A 20,660-nucleotide genomic window follows, 5' to 3' on the forward strand; every position below is an offset into this window, starting at 1 on the left:
ATTTTGACAATTTTGACAATTTTGACAATTTTGACAATTTTGACAATTTTGACAATTTTGACAATTTTGACAATTTTGACAATTTTGACAATTTTGACAATTTTGACAATTTTGACAATTTTGACAATTTTGACAATTTTGACAATTTTGACAATTTTGACAATTTTGACAATTTTGACAATTTTGACAATTTTGACAATTTTGACAATTTTGACAATTTTGACAATTTTGACAATTTTGACAATTTTGACAATTTTGACAATTTTGACAATTTTGACAATTTTGACAATTTTGACAATTTTGACAATTTTGACAATTTTGACAATTTTGACAATTTTGACAATTTTGACAATTTTGACAATTTTGACAATTTTGACAATTTTGACAATTTTGACAATTTTGACAATTTTGACAATTTTGACAATTTTGACAATTTTGGCAATTTTGACAATTTTGACAATTTTGACAATTTTGACAATTTTGACAATTTTGACAATTTTGACAATTTTGACAATTTTGACAATTTTGACAATTTTGACAATTTTGACAATTTTGACAATTTTGACAATTTTGACAATTTTGACAATTTTGACAATTTTGACAATTTTGACAATTTTGACAATTTTGACAATTTTGACAATTTTGACAATTTTGACAATTTTGACAATTTTGACAATTTTGACAATTTTGACAATTTTGACAATTTTGACAATTTTGACCATTTTGACAATTTTGACAATTTTGACAATTTTGACAATTTTGACAATTTTGACAATTTTGACAATTTTGACAATTTTGACAATTTTGACAATTTTGACAATTTGGACAATTTTGACAATTTTGACAATTTTGACAATTTTGACAATTTTGACAATTTTGACAATTTTGACAATTTTGACAATTTTGACAATTTTGACAATTTTGACAATTTTGACAATTTTGACAATTTTGACAATTTTGACAATTTTGACAATTTTGACAATTTTGACAATTTTGACAATTTTGACAATTTTGACAATTTTGACAATTTTGACAATTTTGACAATTTTGACAATTTTGACAATTTTGACAATTTTGACAATTTTGACAATTTTGACAATTTTGACAATTTTGACAATTTTGACAATTTTGACAATTTTGACAATTTTGACAATTTTGACAATTTTGACAATTTTGACAATTTTGACAATTTTGACAATTTTGACAATTTTGACAATTTTGACAATTTTGACAATTTTGACAATTTTGACAATTTTGACAATTTTGACAATTTTGACAATTTTGACAATTTTGACAATTTTGACAATTTTTACAATTTTGTCAATTTTTACAATTTCGACAATTTTGACAATTTTTTTTTGACAATTTTGACAATTTTGACAATTTTGACAATTTTTACAATTTTGTCAATTTTTACAATTTCGACAATTTTGACAATTTTTTTTTTGACAATTTTGACAATTTTGACAATTTTGACAATTTTGACAATTTTGACAATTTTGACAATTTTGACAATTTTGACAATTTTGACAATTTTGACAATTTTGACAATTTTGACAATTTTGACAATTTTGACAATTTTGACAATTTTGACAATTTTGACAATATTGACAATCTTAACAATCTTGACAATTCTGATTATTCTGACAATTTTGACAATTTTGACAATTTTGACAATTTTGACAATTTTGACAATTTTAACAATTTTGACAATTTTGACAATTTTGACAATTTTGACAATTTTGACAATTTTGACAATTTTGACAATTTTGACAATTTTGACAATTTTGACAATTTTGACAATTTTGACAATTTTGACAATTTTGACAATTTTGACAATTTTGACAATTTTGACAATTTTGACAATTTTGACAATTTTGACAATTTTGACAATTTTGACAATTTTGACAATTTTGACAATTTTGACAATTTTTACAATTTTGTCAATTTTTACAATTTCGACAATTTTGACAATTTTTTTTTTGACAATTTTGACAATTTTGACAATTTTGACAATTTTGACAATTTTGACAATTTTGACAATTTTGACAATTTTGACAATTTTGACAATTTTGACAATTTTGACAATTTTGACAATTTTGACAATTTTGACAATTTTGACAATTTTGACAATTTTGACAATTTTGACCATTTTGACATTTTGACAATTTTGACAATTTTGACAATTTTGACAATTTTGACAATTTTGACAAATTTGACAATTTTGACAATTTTGACAATTTTGACAATTTTGACAATTTTGACAATTTTGATAATTTTGACAATTTTTACAATTTTGACAATTTTGACCATTTTGACATTTTGACAATTTTGACAATTTTGACAATTTTGACAATTTTGACAATTTTGACAATTTTGACAATTTTGACAATTTTGACAATTTTGACAAATTTGACAATTTTGACAATTTTGACAATTTTGACAATTTTGACAATTTTGACAATTTTGACAATTTTGATAATTTTGACAATTTTTACAATTTTGTCAATTTTTGCAATTTCGACAATTTTTTTTTTGACAATTTTGACAATTTTGACAATTTTGTCAATTTTGACAATTTTGACAATTTTGACAATTTTGACAATTTTGACAATTTTGACAATTTTGACAATTTTGACAATTTTGACAATTTTGACAATTTTGACAATTTTGACAATTTTGACAATTTTGACAATTTTGACAATTTTGACAATTTTGACAATTTTGACCATTTTGACAATTTTGACAATTTTGACAATTTTGACAATTTTGACAATTTTGACAATTTTGACAATTTTGACAATTTTGACAATTTTGACAATTTTGACAATTTTGACAATTTTGACAATTTTGACAATTTTGACAATTTTGACAATTTTGACAATTTTGACAATTTTGACAATTTTGACAATTTTGACAATTTTGACAATTTTGACAATTTTGACAATTTTGACAATTTTGACAATTTTGACAATTTTGACAATTTTGACAATTTTGACAATTTTGACAATTTTGACAATTTTGACAATTTTGACAATTTTGACAATTTTGACAATTTTGACAATTTTGACAATTTTGACAATTTTGACAATTTTGACAATTTTGACAATTTTGACAATTTTGACAATTTTGACAATTTTGACAATTTTGACAATTTTGACAATTTTGACAATTTTGACAATTTTGACAATTTTGACAATTTTGACAATTTTGACAATTTTGACAATTTTGACAATTTTGACAATTTTGACAATTTTGACAATTTTGACAATTTTGACAATTTTGACAATTTTGACAATTTTGACAATTTTGACAATTTTGACAATTTTGACAATTTTGACAATTTTGACAATTTTGACAATTTTGACAATTTTGACAATTTTGACAATTTTGACAATTTTGACCATTTTGACAATTTTGACAATTTTGACAATTTTGACAATTTTGACAATTTTGACAATTTTGACAATTTTGACAATTTTGACAATTTTGACAATTTTGACAATTTTGACAATTTTGACAATTTTGACAATTTTGACAATTTTGACAATTTTGACAATTTTGACAATTTTGACAATTTTGACAATTTTGACAATTTTGACAATTTTGACAATTTTGACAATTTTGACAATTTTGACAATTTTGACAATTTTGACAATTTTGACAATTTTGACAATTTTGACAATTTTGACAATTTTGACAATTTTGACAATTTTGACAATTTTGACAATTTTGACAATTTTGACAATTTTGACAATTTTGACAATTTTGACAATTTTGACAATTTTGACAATTTTGACAATTTTGACAATTTTGACAATTTTGACAATTTTGACTATTTTGACAATTTTGACAATTTTGACAATTTTTACAATTTTGTCAATTTTTACAATTTCGACAATTTTGACAATTTTTTTTTGACAATTTTGACAATTTTGACAATTTTGACAATTTTTACAATTTTGTCAATTTTTACAATTTCGACAATTTTGACAATTTTTTTTTTGACAATTTTGACAATTTTGACAATTTTGACAATTTTGACAATTTTGACAATTTTGACAATTTTGACAATTTTGACAATTTTGACAATTTTGACAATTTTGACAATTTTGACAATTTTGACAATTTTGACAATTTTGACAATTTTGACAATTTTGACAATTTTGACAATTTTGACAATTTTGACAATTTTGACAATTTTGACAATTTTGACAATTTTGACAATTTTGACAATTTTGACAATTTTGACAATTTTGACAATTTTGACAATTTTGACAATTTTGACAATTTTGACAATTTTGACAATTTTGACAATTTTGACAATTTTGACAATTTTGACAATTTTGACAATTTTGACAATTTTGACAATTTTGATAATTTTGACAATCTTTACAATTTTGTCAATTTTTGCAATTTCGACAATTTTTTTTTTGACAATTTTGACAATTTTGACAATTTTGACAATTTTGACAATTTTGACAATTTTGACAATTTTGACAATTTTGACAATTTTGACAATTTTGACAATTTTGACAATTTTGACAATTTTGACAATTTTGACAATTTTGACAATTTTGACAATTTTGACAATTTTGACAATTTTGACAATTTTGACAATTTTGACAATTTTGACAATTTTGACAATTTTGACAATTTTGACAATTTTGACAATTTTGACAATTTTGACAATTTTGACAATTTTGACAATTTTGACAATTTTGACAATTTTGACAATTTTGACAATTTTGACAATTTTGACAATTTTGACAATTTTGACAATTTTGACAATTTTGACAATTTTGACAATTTTGACAATTTTGACAATTTTGACAATTTTGACAATTTTGACAATTTTGACAATTTTGACAATTTTGACAATTTTGACAATTTTGACAATTTTGACAATTTTGACAATTTTGACAATTTTGACAATTTTGACAATTTTGACAATTTTGACAATTTTGACAATTTTGACAATTTTGACAATTTTGACAATTTTGACAATTTTGACAATTTTGACAATTTTGACAATTTTGACAATTTTGACAATTTTGACAATTTTGACAATTTTGACAATTTTGACAATTTTGACAATTTTGACAATTTTGACAATTTTGACAATTTTGACAATTTTGACAATTTTGACAATTTTGACAATTTTGACAATTTTGACAATTTTGACAATTTTGACAATTTTGACAATTTTGACAATTTTGACAATTTTGACAATTTTGACAATTTTGACAATTTTGACAATTTTGACAATTTTGACAATTTTGACAATTTTGACAATTTTGACAATTTTGACAATTTTGACAATTTTGACAATTTTGACAATTTTGACAATTTTGACCATTTTGACAATTTTGACAATTTTGACAATTTTGACAATTTTGACAATTTTGACAATTTTGACAATTTTGACAATTTTGACAATTTTGACAATTTTGACAATTTGGACAATTTTGACAATTTTGACAATTTTGACAATTTTGACAATTTTGACAATTTTGACAATTTTGACAATTTTGACAATTTTGACAATTTTGACAATTTTGACAATTTTGACAATTTTGACAATTTTGACAATTTTGACAATTTTGACAATTTTGACAATTTTGACAATTTTGACAATTTTGACAATTTTGACAATTTTGACAATTTTGACAATTTTGACAATTTTGACAATTTTGACAATTTTGACAATTTTGACAATTTTGACAATTTTGACAATTTTGACAATTTTGACAATTTTGACAATTTTGACAATTTTGACAATTTTGACAATTTTGACAATTTTGACAATTTTGACAATTTTGACAATTTTTACAATTTTGTCAATTTTTACAATTTCGACAATTTTGACAATTTTTTTTTGACAATTTTGACAATTTTGACAATTTTGACAATTTTTACAATTTTGTCAATTTTTACAATTTCGACAATTTTGACAATTTTTTTTTTGACAATTTTGACAATTTTGACAATTTTGACAATTTTGACAATTTTGACAATTTTGACAATTTTGACAATTTTGACAATTTTGACAATTTTGACAATTTTGACAATTTTGACAATTTTGACAATTTTGACAATTTTGACAATTTTGACAATTTTGACAATTTTGACAATATTGACAATCTTAACAATCTTTACAATTCTGATTATTCTGACAATTTTGACAATTTTGACAATTTTGACAATTTTGACAATTTTGACAATTTTAACAATTTTGACAATTTTGACAATTTTGACAATTTTGACAATTTTGACAATTTTGACAATTTTGACAATTTTGACAATTTTGACAATTTTGACAATTTTGACAATTTTGACAATTTTGACAATTTTGACAATTTTGACAATTTTGACAATTTTGACAATTTTGACAATTTTGACAATTTTGACAATTTTGACAATTTTTACAATTTTGTCAATTTTTACAATTTCGACAATTTTGACAATTTTTTTTTTCGACAATTTTGACAATTTTGACAATTTTGACAATTTTGACAATTTTGACAATTTTGACAATTTTGACAATTTTGACAATTTTGACAATTTTGACAATTTTGACAATTTTGACAATTTTGACAATTTTGACAATTTTGACAATTTTGACAATTTTGACAATTTTGACAATTTTGACAATTTTGACAATTTTGACAATTTTGACAATTTTGACAATTTTGACAATTTTGACAATTTTGACCATTTTGACATTTTGACAATTTTGACAATTTTGACAATTTTGACAATTTTGACAATTTTGACAAATTTGACAATTTTGACAATTTTGACAATTTTGACAATTTTGACAATTTTGACAATTTTGATAATTTTGACAATTTTTACAATTTTGACAATTTTGACCATTTTGACATTTTGACAATTTTGACAATTTTGACAATTTTGACAATTTTGACAAATTTGACAATTTTGACAATTTTGACAATTTTGACAATTTTGACAATTTTGACAATTTTGATAATTTTGACAATTTTTACAATTTTGTCAATTTTTGCAATTTCGACAATTTTTTTTTTGACAATTTTGACAATTTTGACAATTTTGTCAATTTTGACAATTTTGACAATTTTGACAATTTTGACAATTTTGACAATTTTGACAATTTTGACAATTTTGACAATTTTGACAATTTTGACAATTTTGACAATTTTGACAATTTTGACAATTTTGACAATTTTGACAATTTTGACAATTTTGACAATTTTGACAATTTTGACAATTTTGACAATTTTGACAATTTTGACAATTTTGACAATTTTGACAATTTTGACAATTTTGACAATTTTGACAATTTTGACCATTTTGACAATTTTGACAATTTTGACAATTTTGACAATTTTGACAATTTTGACAATTTTGACAATTTTGACAATTTTGACAATTTTGACAATTTTGACAATTTTGACAATTTTGACAATTTTGACAATTTTGACAATTTTGACAATTTTGACAATTTTGACAATTTTGACAATTTTGACAATTTTGACAATTTTGACAATTTTGACAATTTTGACAATTTTGACAATTTTGACAATTTTGACAATTTTGACAATTTTGACAATTTTGACAATTTTGACAATTTTGACAATTTTGACAATTTTGACAATTTTGACAATTTTGACAATTTTGACAATTTTGACAATTTTGACAATTTTGACAATTTTGACAATTTTGACAATTTTGACAATTTTGACAATTTTGACAATTTTGACAATTTTGACAATTTTGACAATTTTGACAATTTTGACAATTTTGACAATTTTGACAATTTTGACAATTTTGACAATTTTGACAATTTTGACAATTTTGACAATTTTGACAATTTTGACAATTTTGACAATTTTGACAATTTTGACAATTTTGACAATTCTGACAATTTTGACAATTTTGACAATTTTGACAATTTTGACAATTTTGACAATTTTGACAATTTTGACAATTTTGACAATTTTGACAATTTTGACAATTTTGACCATTTTGACAATTTTGACAATTTTGACAATTTTGACAATTTTGACAATTTTGACAATTTTGACAATTTTGACAATTTTGACAATTTTGACAATTTTGACAATTTTGACAATTTTGACAATTTTGACAATTTTGACAATTTTGACAATTTTGACAATTTTGACAATTTTGACAATTTTGACAATTTTGACAATTTTGACAATTTTGACAATTTTGACAATTTTGACAATTTTGACAATTTTGACAATTTTGACAATTTTGACAATTTTGACAATTTTGACAATTTTGACAATTTTGACAATTTTGACAATTTTGACAATTTTGACAATTTTGACAATTTTGACAATTTTGACAATTTTGACAATTTTGACAATTTTGACAATTTTGACAATTTTGACTATTTTGACAATTTTGACATTTTTTACAATTTTGTCAATTTTTACAATTTCGACAATTTTGACAATTTTTTTTTGACAATTTTGACAATTTTGACAATTTTGACAATTTTTACAATTTTGTCAATTTTTACAATTTCGACAATTTTGACAATTTTTTTTTTGACAATTTTGACAATTTTGACAATTTTGACAATTTTGACAATTTTGACAATTTTGACAATTTTGACAATTTTGACAATTTTGACAATTTTGACAATTTTGACAATTTTGACAATTTTGACAATTTTGACAATTTTGACAATTTTGACAATTTTGACAATTTTGACAATTTTGACAATTTTGACAATTTTGACAATTTTGACAATTTTGACCATTTTGACAATTTTGACAATTTTGACAATTTTGACAATTTTGACAATTTTGACAATTTTGACAATTTTGACAATTTTGACAATTTTGACAATTTTGACAATTTTGACAATTTTGACAATTTTGACAATTTTGACAATTTTGACAATTTTGACAATTTTGACAATATTGACAATCTTAACAATCTTGACAATTTTGACAATTCTGATTATTCTGACAATTTTGACAATTTTGACAATTTTGACAATTTTGACATATTTTAAGAGTATTTGACTACTCACCTGGTGGTCCCGGAGGGCCGGGTGGCCCTTCGATGATGCCGGCCGGAAACTGATCGCCCTTAAAGTGTGTCGTCAACCCCCGATCTCCTTTGTCTCCTCGATCACCCTAGAGATGGGTTTAGAAAAACATCCATTAATATCACGTTGAAGTCAAATATTCGGGCACTGACCTTCGTTCCCGGGAGCCCCGGCGTTCCCGGATTGCCGACGGGGCCCTTCTCGCCTGCCGTTCCCGGGTCACCCTTAGGACCCGGATCGCCCGGTGGTCCCGGCCGTCCGTCCAGGCCCATGGGACCGGATGGTCCTGTCGGTCCCGGTGGTCCAGGAGGGCCTGGTTCTCCCGGTTCACCCTGTGAGTTGAAGAAATTTGATTAGTGGTGTAGAGTTTTGCGTGGTTGCTTTGACAAGGCCTACTTAGTAGGGCAGCAGTGAAGTTGCCAGGCGAAATCAAATCTGTCGAAACCGAAACGAGGCCAAATGAGACGGATGACCATCCCTGTCGCCAAACTCGTTACAACCCGAAGCTTCTAGTAGGAACTAGTTGAATTGTTGTCGTCTTGAGTTATTTTTACAACACAGTGATGTCACGACTTGGGCTGATTAATTATCAACCAGAAGTAGCATCACCGCCGGAATGCATCACTCTCGGATTGGCCTCTAGACGAGTGGGTGACTTAAAAGCCATTCATCTCGCTCACTTGTTCGTCCAAGCATAACCCAGTTGACGCAAGAAGGACTCCACCAGGTCTTCATCAAATAAGCAAGGGACACGGACGGTTGCCCTAAGACGGTTGTTTCGGTTTCGGTTTCGAGATTTGAGTAAACAGCCCTGACACTTCATCTTCTCGTTCCCCGGAGTAGGCCATGCCAGCTGAAACAAGTGCAGAATGCAGTATGACAGCCACTTCTTACTCGCTATGCGCTCTAAGTGCCATTCAGTGAACTAGGCTAGTGCAAACACGTCAATTTCATGCTACGGTTTACGTTTGTGAGTGCGTGGGAGAGTTAGTCCCTGTGAGATTCGGTGCATTGTTAGGGTGTTAGAATAGATTTTTGTTAATCGACATCCACCGCTAAAAAAATCTACTAAAATTTCATGCTAATAAAAAAAATATATATTTTATACAACACAAAAAAAAAAAACAGAACGACACTCGAAACACCCTAACAACCTCTCCGGCCGCGTTTGCCTGCCACGGAAAAAAGGTTTTGAAGTGAGCATTTCGAAGTGGTGTAGGACACGTGCTTCTGTTTTGTATCCACAAGTGGAACCGGTTGATTCGTCATGCTCCTTGTTTTAAGCCCTTTGCTCCGAGGGACGATCGCTTCGAGTGCAGTAGTGCCAGGGATGGAGAATATGTATACAAACCTTTTGTGTGCAGTTATTTCAATTAGTGGTTTCACAAAATATTTACACACCCGATCTCAATCAAGCTGGGTGTGATTGAGAGAGATGCCGCAAAGATCACAGCACAGAATGATAATTCATTCATATTTCACATCAACACTAAAAGACCTAAAGATTGATTTAGAAACTCTAAGGCGCAGTGACAAAAAAAATTGGAACAGTAGATCTAAAATTATTTGACAAAATTGACAAAATTAACAAAATTGAAAAAATTGACAAAATTGACAAAATTGAAAAAATGACAAAATTGACAAAATTGACAAAATTGACGAAATTGACAAAATTGACAAAATTGACAAAATTGACAAAATTGACAAAATTGACAAAATTGACAAAATTGACAAAATTGACAAAATTGACAAAATTGACAAAATTGACAAAATTGACAAAATTGACAAAATTGACAAAATTGACAAAATTGACAAAATTGACAAAATTGACAAAATTGACAAAATTGACAAAATTGACAAAATTGACAAAATTGACAAAATTGACAAAATTGACAAAATTGACAAAATTGACAAAATTGACAAAATTGACAAAATTGACAAAATTGACAAAATTGACAAAATTGACAAAATTGACAAAATTGACAAAATTGACAAAATTGACAAAATTGACAAAATTGACAAAATTGACAAAATTGACAAAATTGACAAAATTGACAAAATTGACAAAATTGACAAAATTGACAAAATTGACAAAATTGACAAAATTGACAAAATTGACAAAATTGACAAAATTGACAAAATTGACAAAATTGACAAAATTGACAAAATTGACAAAATTGAGAAAATTGACAAAATTGAAAAAAATTGACAAAATTGACAAAATTGACAAAATTGACAAAATTGACGAAATTGACGAAATTGACAAAATTGACAAAATTGACAAAATTGACAAAATTGACAAAATTGACAAAATTGACAAAATTGACAAAATTGACAAAATTGACAAAATTGACAAAATTGACAAAATTGACAAAATTGACAAAATTGACAAAATTGACAAAATTGACAAAATTGACAAAATTGACAAAATTGACAAAATTGACAAAATTGACAAAATTGACAAAATTGACAAAATTGACAAAATTGACAAAATTGACAAAATTGACAAAATTGACAAAATTGACAAAATTGACAAAATTGACAAAATTGACAAAATTGACAAAATTGACAAAATTGACAAAATTGACAAAATTGACAAAATTGACAAAATTGACAAAATTGACAAAATTGACAAAATTGACAAAATTGACAAAATTGACAAAATTGACAAAATTGAGAAAATTGACAAAATTGAAAAAAATTGACAAAATTGACAAAATTGACAAAATTGACAAAATTGACAAAATTTACAAAAAATACACTGCACAATGGCGAAAAAAGTATACAAACTGCGAAGAAATTCAATACCTATCTTCCCCGCTTTATGAACCAAATCTACGGAAATATACTTTACTTTAGTGAAAATGTTCGGAAAATCGAACGGAAATATTGAGCCATTTTTACCCCTTATTCCTCTTTATTTTGAAAACAATCCAGAAAAACTTGAACTAGAAAATTTTGATCAAAGAAGACTTGTGTGATTTTTTTCGAGTAATAAAATGAATGCTATTTTAGCTACCAAACACTTCGGAAAATGTAGTTATGGCTGATTTTATCATCAATTCCCTTAATATTTCTCAATTAGTTATGAAAAAAGTTAGTTCGAACTTGAAAATTTTGAATCAAATGAAACTTATCTTAAGGGATTTTTTCCTAGAAATCGAATGAAGGTTTTTTGAGAACCGCACGCTTTGGAAAATTGAGTTATGGCTGTTTTTAAGTCACGTTTGATTTAATATTTTTAAGTCAGAACCTGTTTATTTCTGAAATATTGAATAAAATGTAGAGGAATTGAGGGTAACACAGCCTTAACTCCATTTTCCGATACGTGTGGTGGTCAAACAGTCTTCTATCGATTTCTCGGAAAAAATAACACAAAATTGGTCTATTTTTGTTCAACATTTTCTAGTCCAAATCAGTGTTTTTCAGGATTGATTACAAAAAAAGCCATTACCGAAACACAACCTCCGCTATTTCAGCAGAATTTGTGAGATCTAGCAGTGGAAACTCCTTCGTAAACTTAAACGCACTGGAGTCACAAAATTAACTTCAATTGTAAACACTTTTGCCTTTTGCTCGATGCAAATTATATGAAATGCACATATCTACCATCCCAAAAGCCCGTTTGAAACACTTCCTGCGATCAGAGAACCACCAAAACAAAAAGACATCCAGTCACTTCTTTTACACATCTTCGAACAATTTATGAAAATTATTCTAATTAAAAAAATCAATTTGCGAACCCGAAACAAAACACGTGTGCTGCCATCAGGTCAACGCCTACTCCTTCCGGGGTTGGAGTAAAACAGCTCTTTTTATTCTAAACATCAGTTTTGTGTACCTTTTTGTTCGAAAAACGCCCACAAACTCTTATAATCGTATTCATTTTGGTACTAGAGAGTGCCACACGGTTGGTTTTGGTTTTGACCATGTAGATAAAAAAAATGCTGTTATTTGCTGCACTTTTTTGATGGAGTCAAAATTTTTCTCAAATGTGTATTTTTGCTCCTGTTCCGTTTTTAGCATGGATTCTTCCAGGTTCTCGTACAAAATGTCGATCATATTTCCGTTGACCCAAGTAAAAAAAATTTACTTCCTTCTCCCCTTTCTTTGTAAACAGCTCAGTACGATTGCTTCAACTTTGTGATGTTTAAAGACTTACTACTGATACTGTCGTATTCTCTCGAATATAAGGCTCTAATGTAGTGGAAAGTGCATGGTTATTCCGGTGATGCGGTATCTCAAAAGGACGGGGGTTAAATTTTCTATGCGGATCAACGATAATATGAATGCTGATATTAAACTCAACATATTTTGCAAGAACCTGGAAGAATCCATGCTTTAAACGGGACAGGAGCAAAAATATAGTTCTAAAATAAAAAAGCGATGAAAATAGCAACATACTTTTGATCTACACGACCGTGGGGCCATCCCTAGCACCAATATCAATACAATTGAATGTTTGTGGACGTTTTTGAACAAAAATGTAAACAAAACTTATGTTTAAAATAAAAATAAGAGCCATTTTACTGTTTTGGGATCGGGCTGAACCCCCCTGCCCCTGAAATATTACTGAAACCTTACAAAAACGTATGCAACGCATGGTCAGTAAATCGTTAACGTCAATGGATATAGGTCAATTTAAACTGTGCTGGTTCTATATTTTTATCATTTTATCATATGAACCATGAAGTGGATATTCTTATTTCATACCCTAAAGGTATGCAATTTAATAAACTGATTGCTACTGAGTTTAAAAAAAAAAGAATAAAATTTTAATGGAGTCAAATTATCTTGAAACTACCAGCTTTCCTACGATCCCAGTGAAATTCGAAAATATATTGAATAACTGATAATATCAGCATTTTCAGATTTAAAGTGGAGTTCTGTTTGTGCCTGTCACTGTATATAAGGGTGGCATTCAATCATGTCGAATTCTGCAAACCATTTTGTAGATGGTCCCAGAAAAATGGCCCTGTGCAAAATTACAGCTCAATCGGACTTGATTTAGGGGTGGTCTAACCACACTTAAAGTTTCGGTTTTTGCTCACTAAAATCACCTATAGGGGGGCGCAAAGGAAATCGGAAAAATCGAAATATGAAATTGTAGGCCCAATCAACTTAGGCAAATACGTCAAAATCTGGTCAAAAATCTGGTCAAAAATCTGGTCAAAAATTTAATCCAAAATTTACTTAAAAATTTGGAAAACCACGTAAAAGGGTATCAAGGGAAATTCGGAAAATCGGCATTTTAATTTTGGTGCCAAACGACACAAAAATGCATGAATAGAAGAGTAGGCGATGACTTTTGCTATAATCGCACGCGTTTTTTTTTAGTTTTTAAGTTTCAGGAGGTACCAAGGTTATTAGATCACAAGGTTCTCTGATTTTGTCAGAAAGAAGGCTAGAAGAGCGCGGTGAGGTTCAGTGAGTTTGTTTGTAAACATCGGACAATTTGTTCGAGCTGAGGTCTTTGTTGGTAAACAAACTCCACGAACACCGTAGTAACCAAATCAAAATGGCTGAATCGGGAGTTTCTCATATCGTTATACCTCCTATATATACACACACACCTTGGTAGGTACCTGGAACAGTCGGGATTTAGCTAGGAATGGCTTAAAGTGAAAGCTGGAAGAAAATGCAGAAGTGTCCACCGAAAATTCGAAAAATTTATAGGTTAGTAAGTGATATTACATGAAAAGATTTTCATAGTCTAAGCTGCAGAAACGGAGTGATTACACGTTGAATTTTTAATTTTATTTCCATGTGGAAGTCTGGGGTTCTTAGGCGAAAGCGTTTTTTGTGAGGAAAGTCCGGGAGCGCTTTGTAAAAGTTTAGAAGTAATTTTGTACCGCGAAAAAAAAAACGTATAAAAATTCATAGTGGAAAGGTTGAAAGCCTCCAACGCATAGGGAGAAATCGACTCGGATGTGATTTGTTTTGCATTTAGGGTGCTTTTGTCTATAATGCCCTTACGGGGTAAAACACCAGCGACACTATTTTAATAAATTTTGAAGATTAGCGAAGTTTTTAGTGGACTTTTTTTTTACACAATGTGTTCTTGAAATCAATACCCTTTTTTTTTTTTTTAGCGGCCCACCACACTCCCCCACACCAAAAAACTCATTTGATCGACTTTTTTAACGGTTCATTTTTTCTTTAAATAGTTGTACTACTTTGACTTTGCGGTTGTTGATAGTCTTTATTTCAATAGGTAAGGTATTGTATTTAGTTGGACCAATAAATGAAATTCTTTTTGCCCTAATGACGTCATGGATCGGCTTCGTTGCAGGTAATCAGACTGACGAGTACTATGAGTTCGCATGCCCGTGGTAAAATGAAGGTTTTGGTTATAGGTAGTTGAGTGTATATTATGATGAACATATATAATAGTTTGCAAATCACAAAGTTCCTTCATTGGAAAAATATTATGCGTTCTCATTGAGTACAGCTGTTGAGTGGGAAAAAGCAAGGGTAGTCTGAAAATATTTTTCAAACATCTATTTTGCAGGGTCTGGAGTTTCTGTGGATGCGATAAAGAGGCCCTTCCCCATATCAAAATTAGGTAGTTTAGGTGGGACTGAATAAAGGCATTGTAAAACTTAAAAAGAACGTGTTGAGGGACCAAATTCCTCAACCTCCATAAAACACCACAAAGGGGAGAGATTTTGTTAACCAGATATTCCGTGTGACGACTCCAAGAAAGAGTTTCATCCAAGTAAATTCCCAAGTACTTAAAGCAATTCACTCTCTCAATAATATTTCCTTCCATAATTGGATCGTTGAATGACAATATTTTTTTATGTGATGAACGAAACAACATGTATTTAGTTTTTGTATAGTTAAGAGAAAGAAGGTTTTTGTTGAAATATTAAGATAGTAATTTCAAGTCGTTCTCCATTTGTTGAATGATAATATCGGTTGATGCAGCTGGGTAAAAAATAGCTGTGTCATCAGCAAATAAGCGGGCTGTGCCATGGAGCGGTAAGTTACAGAGATCATTAATATACAAGAGAAATAGTAACGGGCCAATATTGCTTCCTTGAGGAACACCAATATCAATTTTCCTCAAATCGCTTTTTGTATTCTCTATAGCAACAAACTGTTTTCTTCCCGATAAATAGCTGCGAAGAATGTCATTTGCTGCGCCTCTTATCCCATATTCATTCAGTTTTGACAATAATATCTCGTGATTCAGAGTGTCAAAAGCTTTCTTAAGATCTAAGAATAATGCACCAACGATATTTTTGGAATCGATATCAAAGATAATAGAATCAACTAATTCAGTTATAGCAATTAACGTGCTAGACCCCGATCTGAATCCATACTGCAACTTATATAATATATTTTCCTGGTTCAAAAAATGTACAATTCTGTTCATTAGAAGTTTTTCAAATACCTTGTAATTTGAATAAAAATGATTACCTGATATTCATTTAAACACGAATAACAATAAAATTAAATTTTGTGGTGGCTATCCATCACTAAAGTTATGAAAAGTGATCAAATGAAATAGGCTTTTACACCAAGATCATTGTTTAAAACGTCCTCGCCATTGATTTTATTGAATATTCAAATTATATATTTGAACTATCAATTGATGAAAAACTGTGGTAATTTGTTGTTTTATGGTAAACTGAAGATTTATTAAATTTTAAATAGCCGCTCAAAATGCTCCCATCAACTTTTGGACAAATCGCCCTCCTCTCAAGGTGCTGTTCGGTAAGATGTAAACAAAACCACGCGTTTTATTCTAAGTTTTGGAGTGCTATTTTCCATGATTAGAGACCGATTATCGAAATAATATATCTATTTTCTTCTTTGCTTAGTCCTAAATTATCATTAGGATGCATAATAATTACAACTTTCGATCGGGTTTGAGTAAAAAACGTGCACTGAAAATCGAATCGGTTCACTAAATTTGTCGCCAAATGCAGTAGAAAAATTCAGTTGAAGCTGACACAGTTCAAAATAAAGTCAAAATTTCATTTTTTTTTTCATTTATCCTTTGAGAAATGTTAACAAATCACTTTTTTTATGTGCAGTTATTAAACTTGCAAAAAATATTTTTTTCACTTTTTTCCGAATTAAATAACAGAATTAATTTATTTTTACTGTGAATATACTGTTGTTTTTTAGTCGATTTGATCCTATGTTTTGGAACTTCATTTGCCTACAACAATGGGTCGTAGAACATCCAATGATTTCAGAGCTTGCTTTTAAAGGCGTTTGTAAAAAATCGTATATTTCCATAGTTTTTACAATAAAAAGAAACATTATTGACAAAATATGAGTGAAGGTAGAAAACGGTGCGCATGTTGCAATGTATTCGGGTGTTCAGCTTATGTATTCCGCATACTCGGTCATTTCCCTTAGCAGGTGCATATTCCCCCAAAATACCCTATGCTGTCTACGCAAATGTTTTGTTTCTGCGCTCGGCTTGCTGTGATCGATTTTTTTCTCTTGCGGTTCAATCTGTACCTATCTGAATGTTTATTATGATTAGGCACCTGGTCTCCTGGAAAAGTCTGAAAGGACGTCTGAAAGGATAAACACAAAAACATCGGTGAGATCATTCCTTGTATTCAAGCGCAAGAAACAACATGTTTGTGAAATTCTGGGATCGGCTACCAGAGGAAATCTCCGGTTTTCCGATGGAACTTTTTCGAGAACCTACCGGACAATTTCTGCCGCTTATAGCGGTGCGGGAACGTCGACTGACCGCGTGCTGACTTTAACGGGTTTTCTGCCGACTTGACAGGTGGTCCAAGAGACCGTGTGAGTCAGGAATAAGAGAGCGAGAAACGGGCGAATTATTTTGACATATCGAGGGGTGTTGCAATGCTTATATAAATCCACACACCGAGAATAATTATCCTAACAAATCAACTCCTCACAATATTCATTCACCTTGAAAGAAATTGGGGCCTTCTACTTACTAACGCGTGAACGCGCACAACTGGGCTCACCTGTATGTAGCATCTTGATCTGTCAAAGAGTGAACGCTTTGTTTACGTTTGAAACATTCGTTTCTCCCAAAATGTCGCGAATTAAAAAAATAAGTTAAAATTCATCTGTTGGATACTTGGATGCGAGAGAAGGGCATCCCGATGAATGAAGTGGCGAAACGTTTCGGCATTCATCCAGCGAGCGTAAAATCCATCATCCACAAGTTCGGGGAACACTAAACGTTGGATGATTTGCCTGGAAGAGGCCGAAAACCAGGACCATCACCAAAATGTGGACCGTAAGGTAATCAACCTCATCAACCGGAATCGATCGATGTCCATACGGGATTTGGCGACAAAAGCTGGGACATCGATCGGAATGGTACAGCGGATCAAGAAGCGGAACAACCTGAAGACATACAACAAGCAGAAAGTGTCCAAACAAACGGCTGAACAAAAATCACGAGCCAAAACCAAAGCCCGGAAGCTGTATCATCGGATTTTGCAAAAGTCAGATGCGTGCATTCTCATGGACGATGAAACTTATGTAAAAGAGGATTCCAGTACTCTTCCAGAATTCTACACTGCAGCTATTGGGGAGGATGTGAGTGACCACGAGAAGTCGATTAAGGTGGAAAAATTTGGCCAGAAAGTGCTTGTGTGCTCCTGCGGATTGAAGTCGGCGAGTTTGTTTACAAAAGGAACAATAAATGCCGATATCTACTAAAAGGAGTGTTTGCAGAAAAGGTTGCTGCCACTATGTAAGAAACATACGACTCCACCATTGTTCTGGCCGGATTTGGCGTCAGCCCACTACGCTGAAACCACTCTTAGATGGTTTGAGGATAACGATGTAGATTTCGTTAAGAAAGATATTAACCCACCAAACTGCCCTCAGCTTCGCCCCACAGAACGATATTGGGCTATCGTCAAAGGAGTTTTCAAGAAAGATGGTAAGGCCTACAGGACCATGACGGTTTTCAAGAAAAATTGGAATGCTGCGGCCAAGAAGCGTGATCAATCAGCTGTACAAAACCTAATGAATCGCGTAAAGTCGAAAGTCCAAGAATATTACCAATAATTACGTTTTTACTTGTATTTTTTATAAACTGTAAGAATAAGCTTTTTAAAACACTTCCGAACGGTTTCTTTGTTTGAATCATCAATAAAATCAATACAATGAAAAAAAAATGTGTTTATATTTTATTTTCGATACACTCCTTACATCAATGCTATCAACCTTAACCAATCAAAGTTGTAAAAGATGGAAAGTCTATTCATTATCATTTGCCCTTTTTGGTGGTGTGGCTATGATTTGGCGGGGCTTATGGACAAGGAAAGTAACCTCGGAATGTGCAGCTGTAATTCGGAAATAGGTATCACAAGATCTCGACGCTTCATGCATTTCTAAGTCGTTTGGCATTATAATTAAAATTTCTTTTTTTCCAAATTTCCCTTGGACCCCTTTGCGTGATTTTTGAAATTTTTAAGTCGATTTTGGATCAATTTTTTTTCAAGATAACACCAGATTTCTATGTTTTATAGATAAACGACATCATAAGAATAATAAACAACATATGTATGTCCATCAAGCAAAATTTTCCAAGTTGTTTTGACACTGGTGTTGACAGAAGTCAAAAGTCAAAGTAGAAAACAGGACAAGAAAAGCCAAAGAACTTTATGCCCTAAGTCAAACTAATCAAATGGTCCAATGTCCTTTTAAGCTGTTACCTGTTGTGAGAAATCACAACGAACAAAATGGAGCTATGTACGTACACAAGTGAAAAATGTGTAACTCGGTCTGTTTTCGGACCTTTCAACAAGTTCCTCCCATGAGCCCTGTGGTAGGACATCGACTCAAGCTGCCAGCTTCCGCCGCCCTCGGTTCGGATAAAACTGAAGTTCGCCCCACACCGGAAACATCAGAGAAACGGAGTCGGAAAAGGCAAGTGAGATGATAAAGTGGTTACAAATGGCATACATGTGCCTACCCACCAGAGTGAGGTGCCTCCTTTTTCCTTCCTTCGACTTTTTTCCCGGAACAAACTGTATTTGTATTTTCGTCTAGAGCTATGAATTTGTACTTCCACAGTACAAATGGGATTCAGCTCCCTTGTCGGTTGGGAGAAGTTGCCTGGAGTAAATGCTGGAAAAGGCTCAGGTGCTACCGTTGAAAGAAGAAAAAAAAAACTAACCATAAACAGCAGGATGCTAGTTTTCAGAGGACCGAGTGCGGTAGCAAATGTCGCTACTTACAGTTGAATACGAAGCCAAATCCTGGAGGACCATATGCATCACTTTTAGCCGCACATACAGAATCCATCAAGGAATGAGATTAAGTAGCAGAAAGGGCCACTGAAAGCTCCACGAGTGGTTTTCTGAAAAGCTTTCGCGAGAGAAAAAAAATGGGGAAAATTAAATGAAAAGTTTTTGCGTGGCAAGGCGTTCAGGGGCTTCACGGAATTTAAAAAAAAAATTTATGTACCTCATATTGGCTCACACATTCATAAATGCAGAACATTTGGGTGAAAAAAGTTTTTAAGCTTTTTGTTATTTTGTAACCCTAGAAGAAGTTTCAAATATGTTTATTCTACATTCAATGATACCCCAGACAACCGTTTGGTGGGTATTTCGAATTTGTA

The 20,660-nt window shown here is 30.4% G+C and overlaps 1 protein-coding gene across 1 annotated transcript in view; it reads right to left on the bottom strand.

The window, feature by feature from the left end:
- The window catches only part of LOC129738287 (collagen alpha chain CG42342), a 287,063-nt gene that overhangs the window by 94,115 nt on the left and 172,288 nt on the right, over positions 1-20,660 (bottom strand). The window contains exons 7-8 of the mRNA XM_055729471.1: positions 9,223-9,402; positions 9,053-9,158 (exon numbers count right to left, since the gene is read on the bottom strand). Coding sequence (XP_055585446.1) covers positions 9,053-9,158; positions 9,223-9,402 — 286 coding nt within the window. The remainder of the gene's footprint in view (positions 1-9,052; positions 9,159-9,222; positions 9,403-20,660) is intronic.

Source organism: Uranotaenia lowii, chromosome 1 (genome assembly GCF_029784155.1).
Source record: "Uranotaenia lowii strain MFRU-FL chromosome 1, ASM2978415v1, whole genome shotgun sequence".
Classification (NCBI taxonomy): Eukaryota; Metazoa; Arthropoda; class Insecta; order Diptera; family Culicidae; genus Uranotaenia; species Uranotaenia lowii.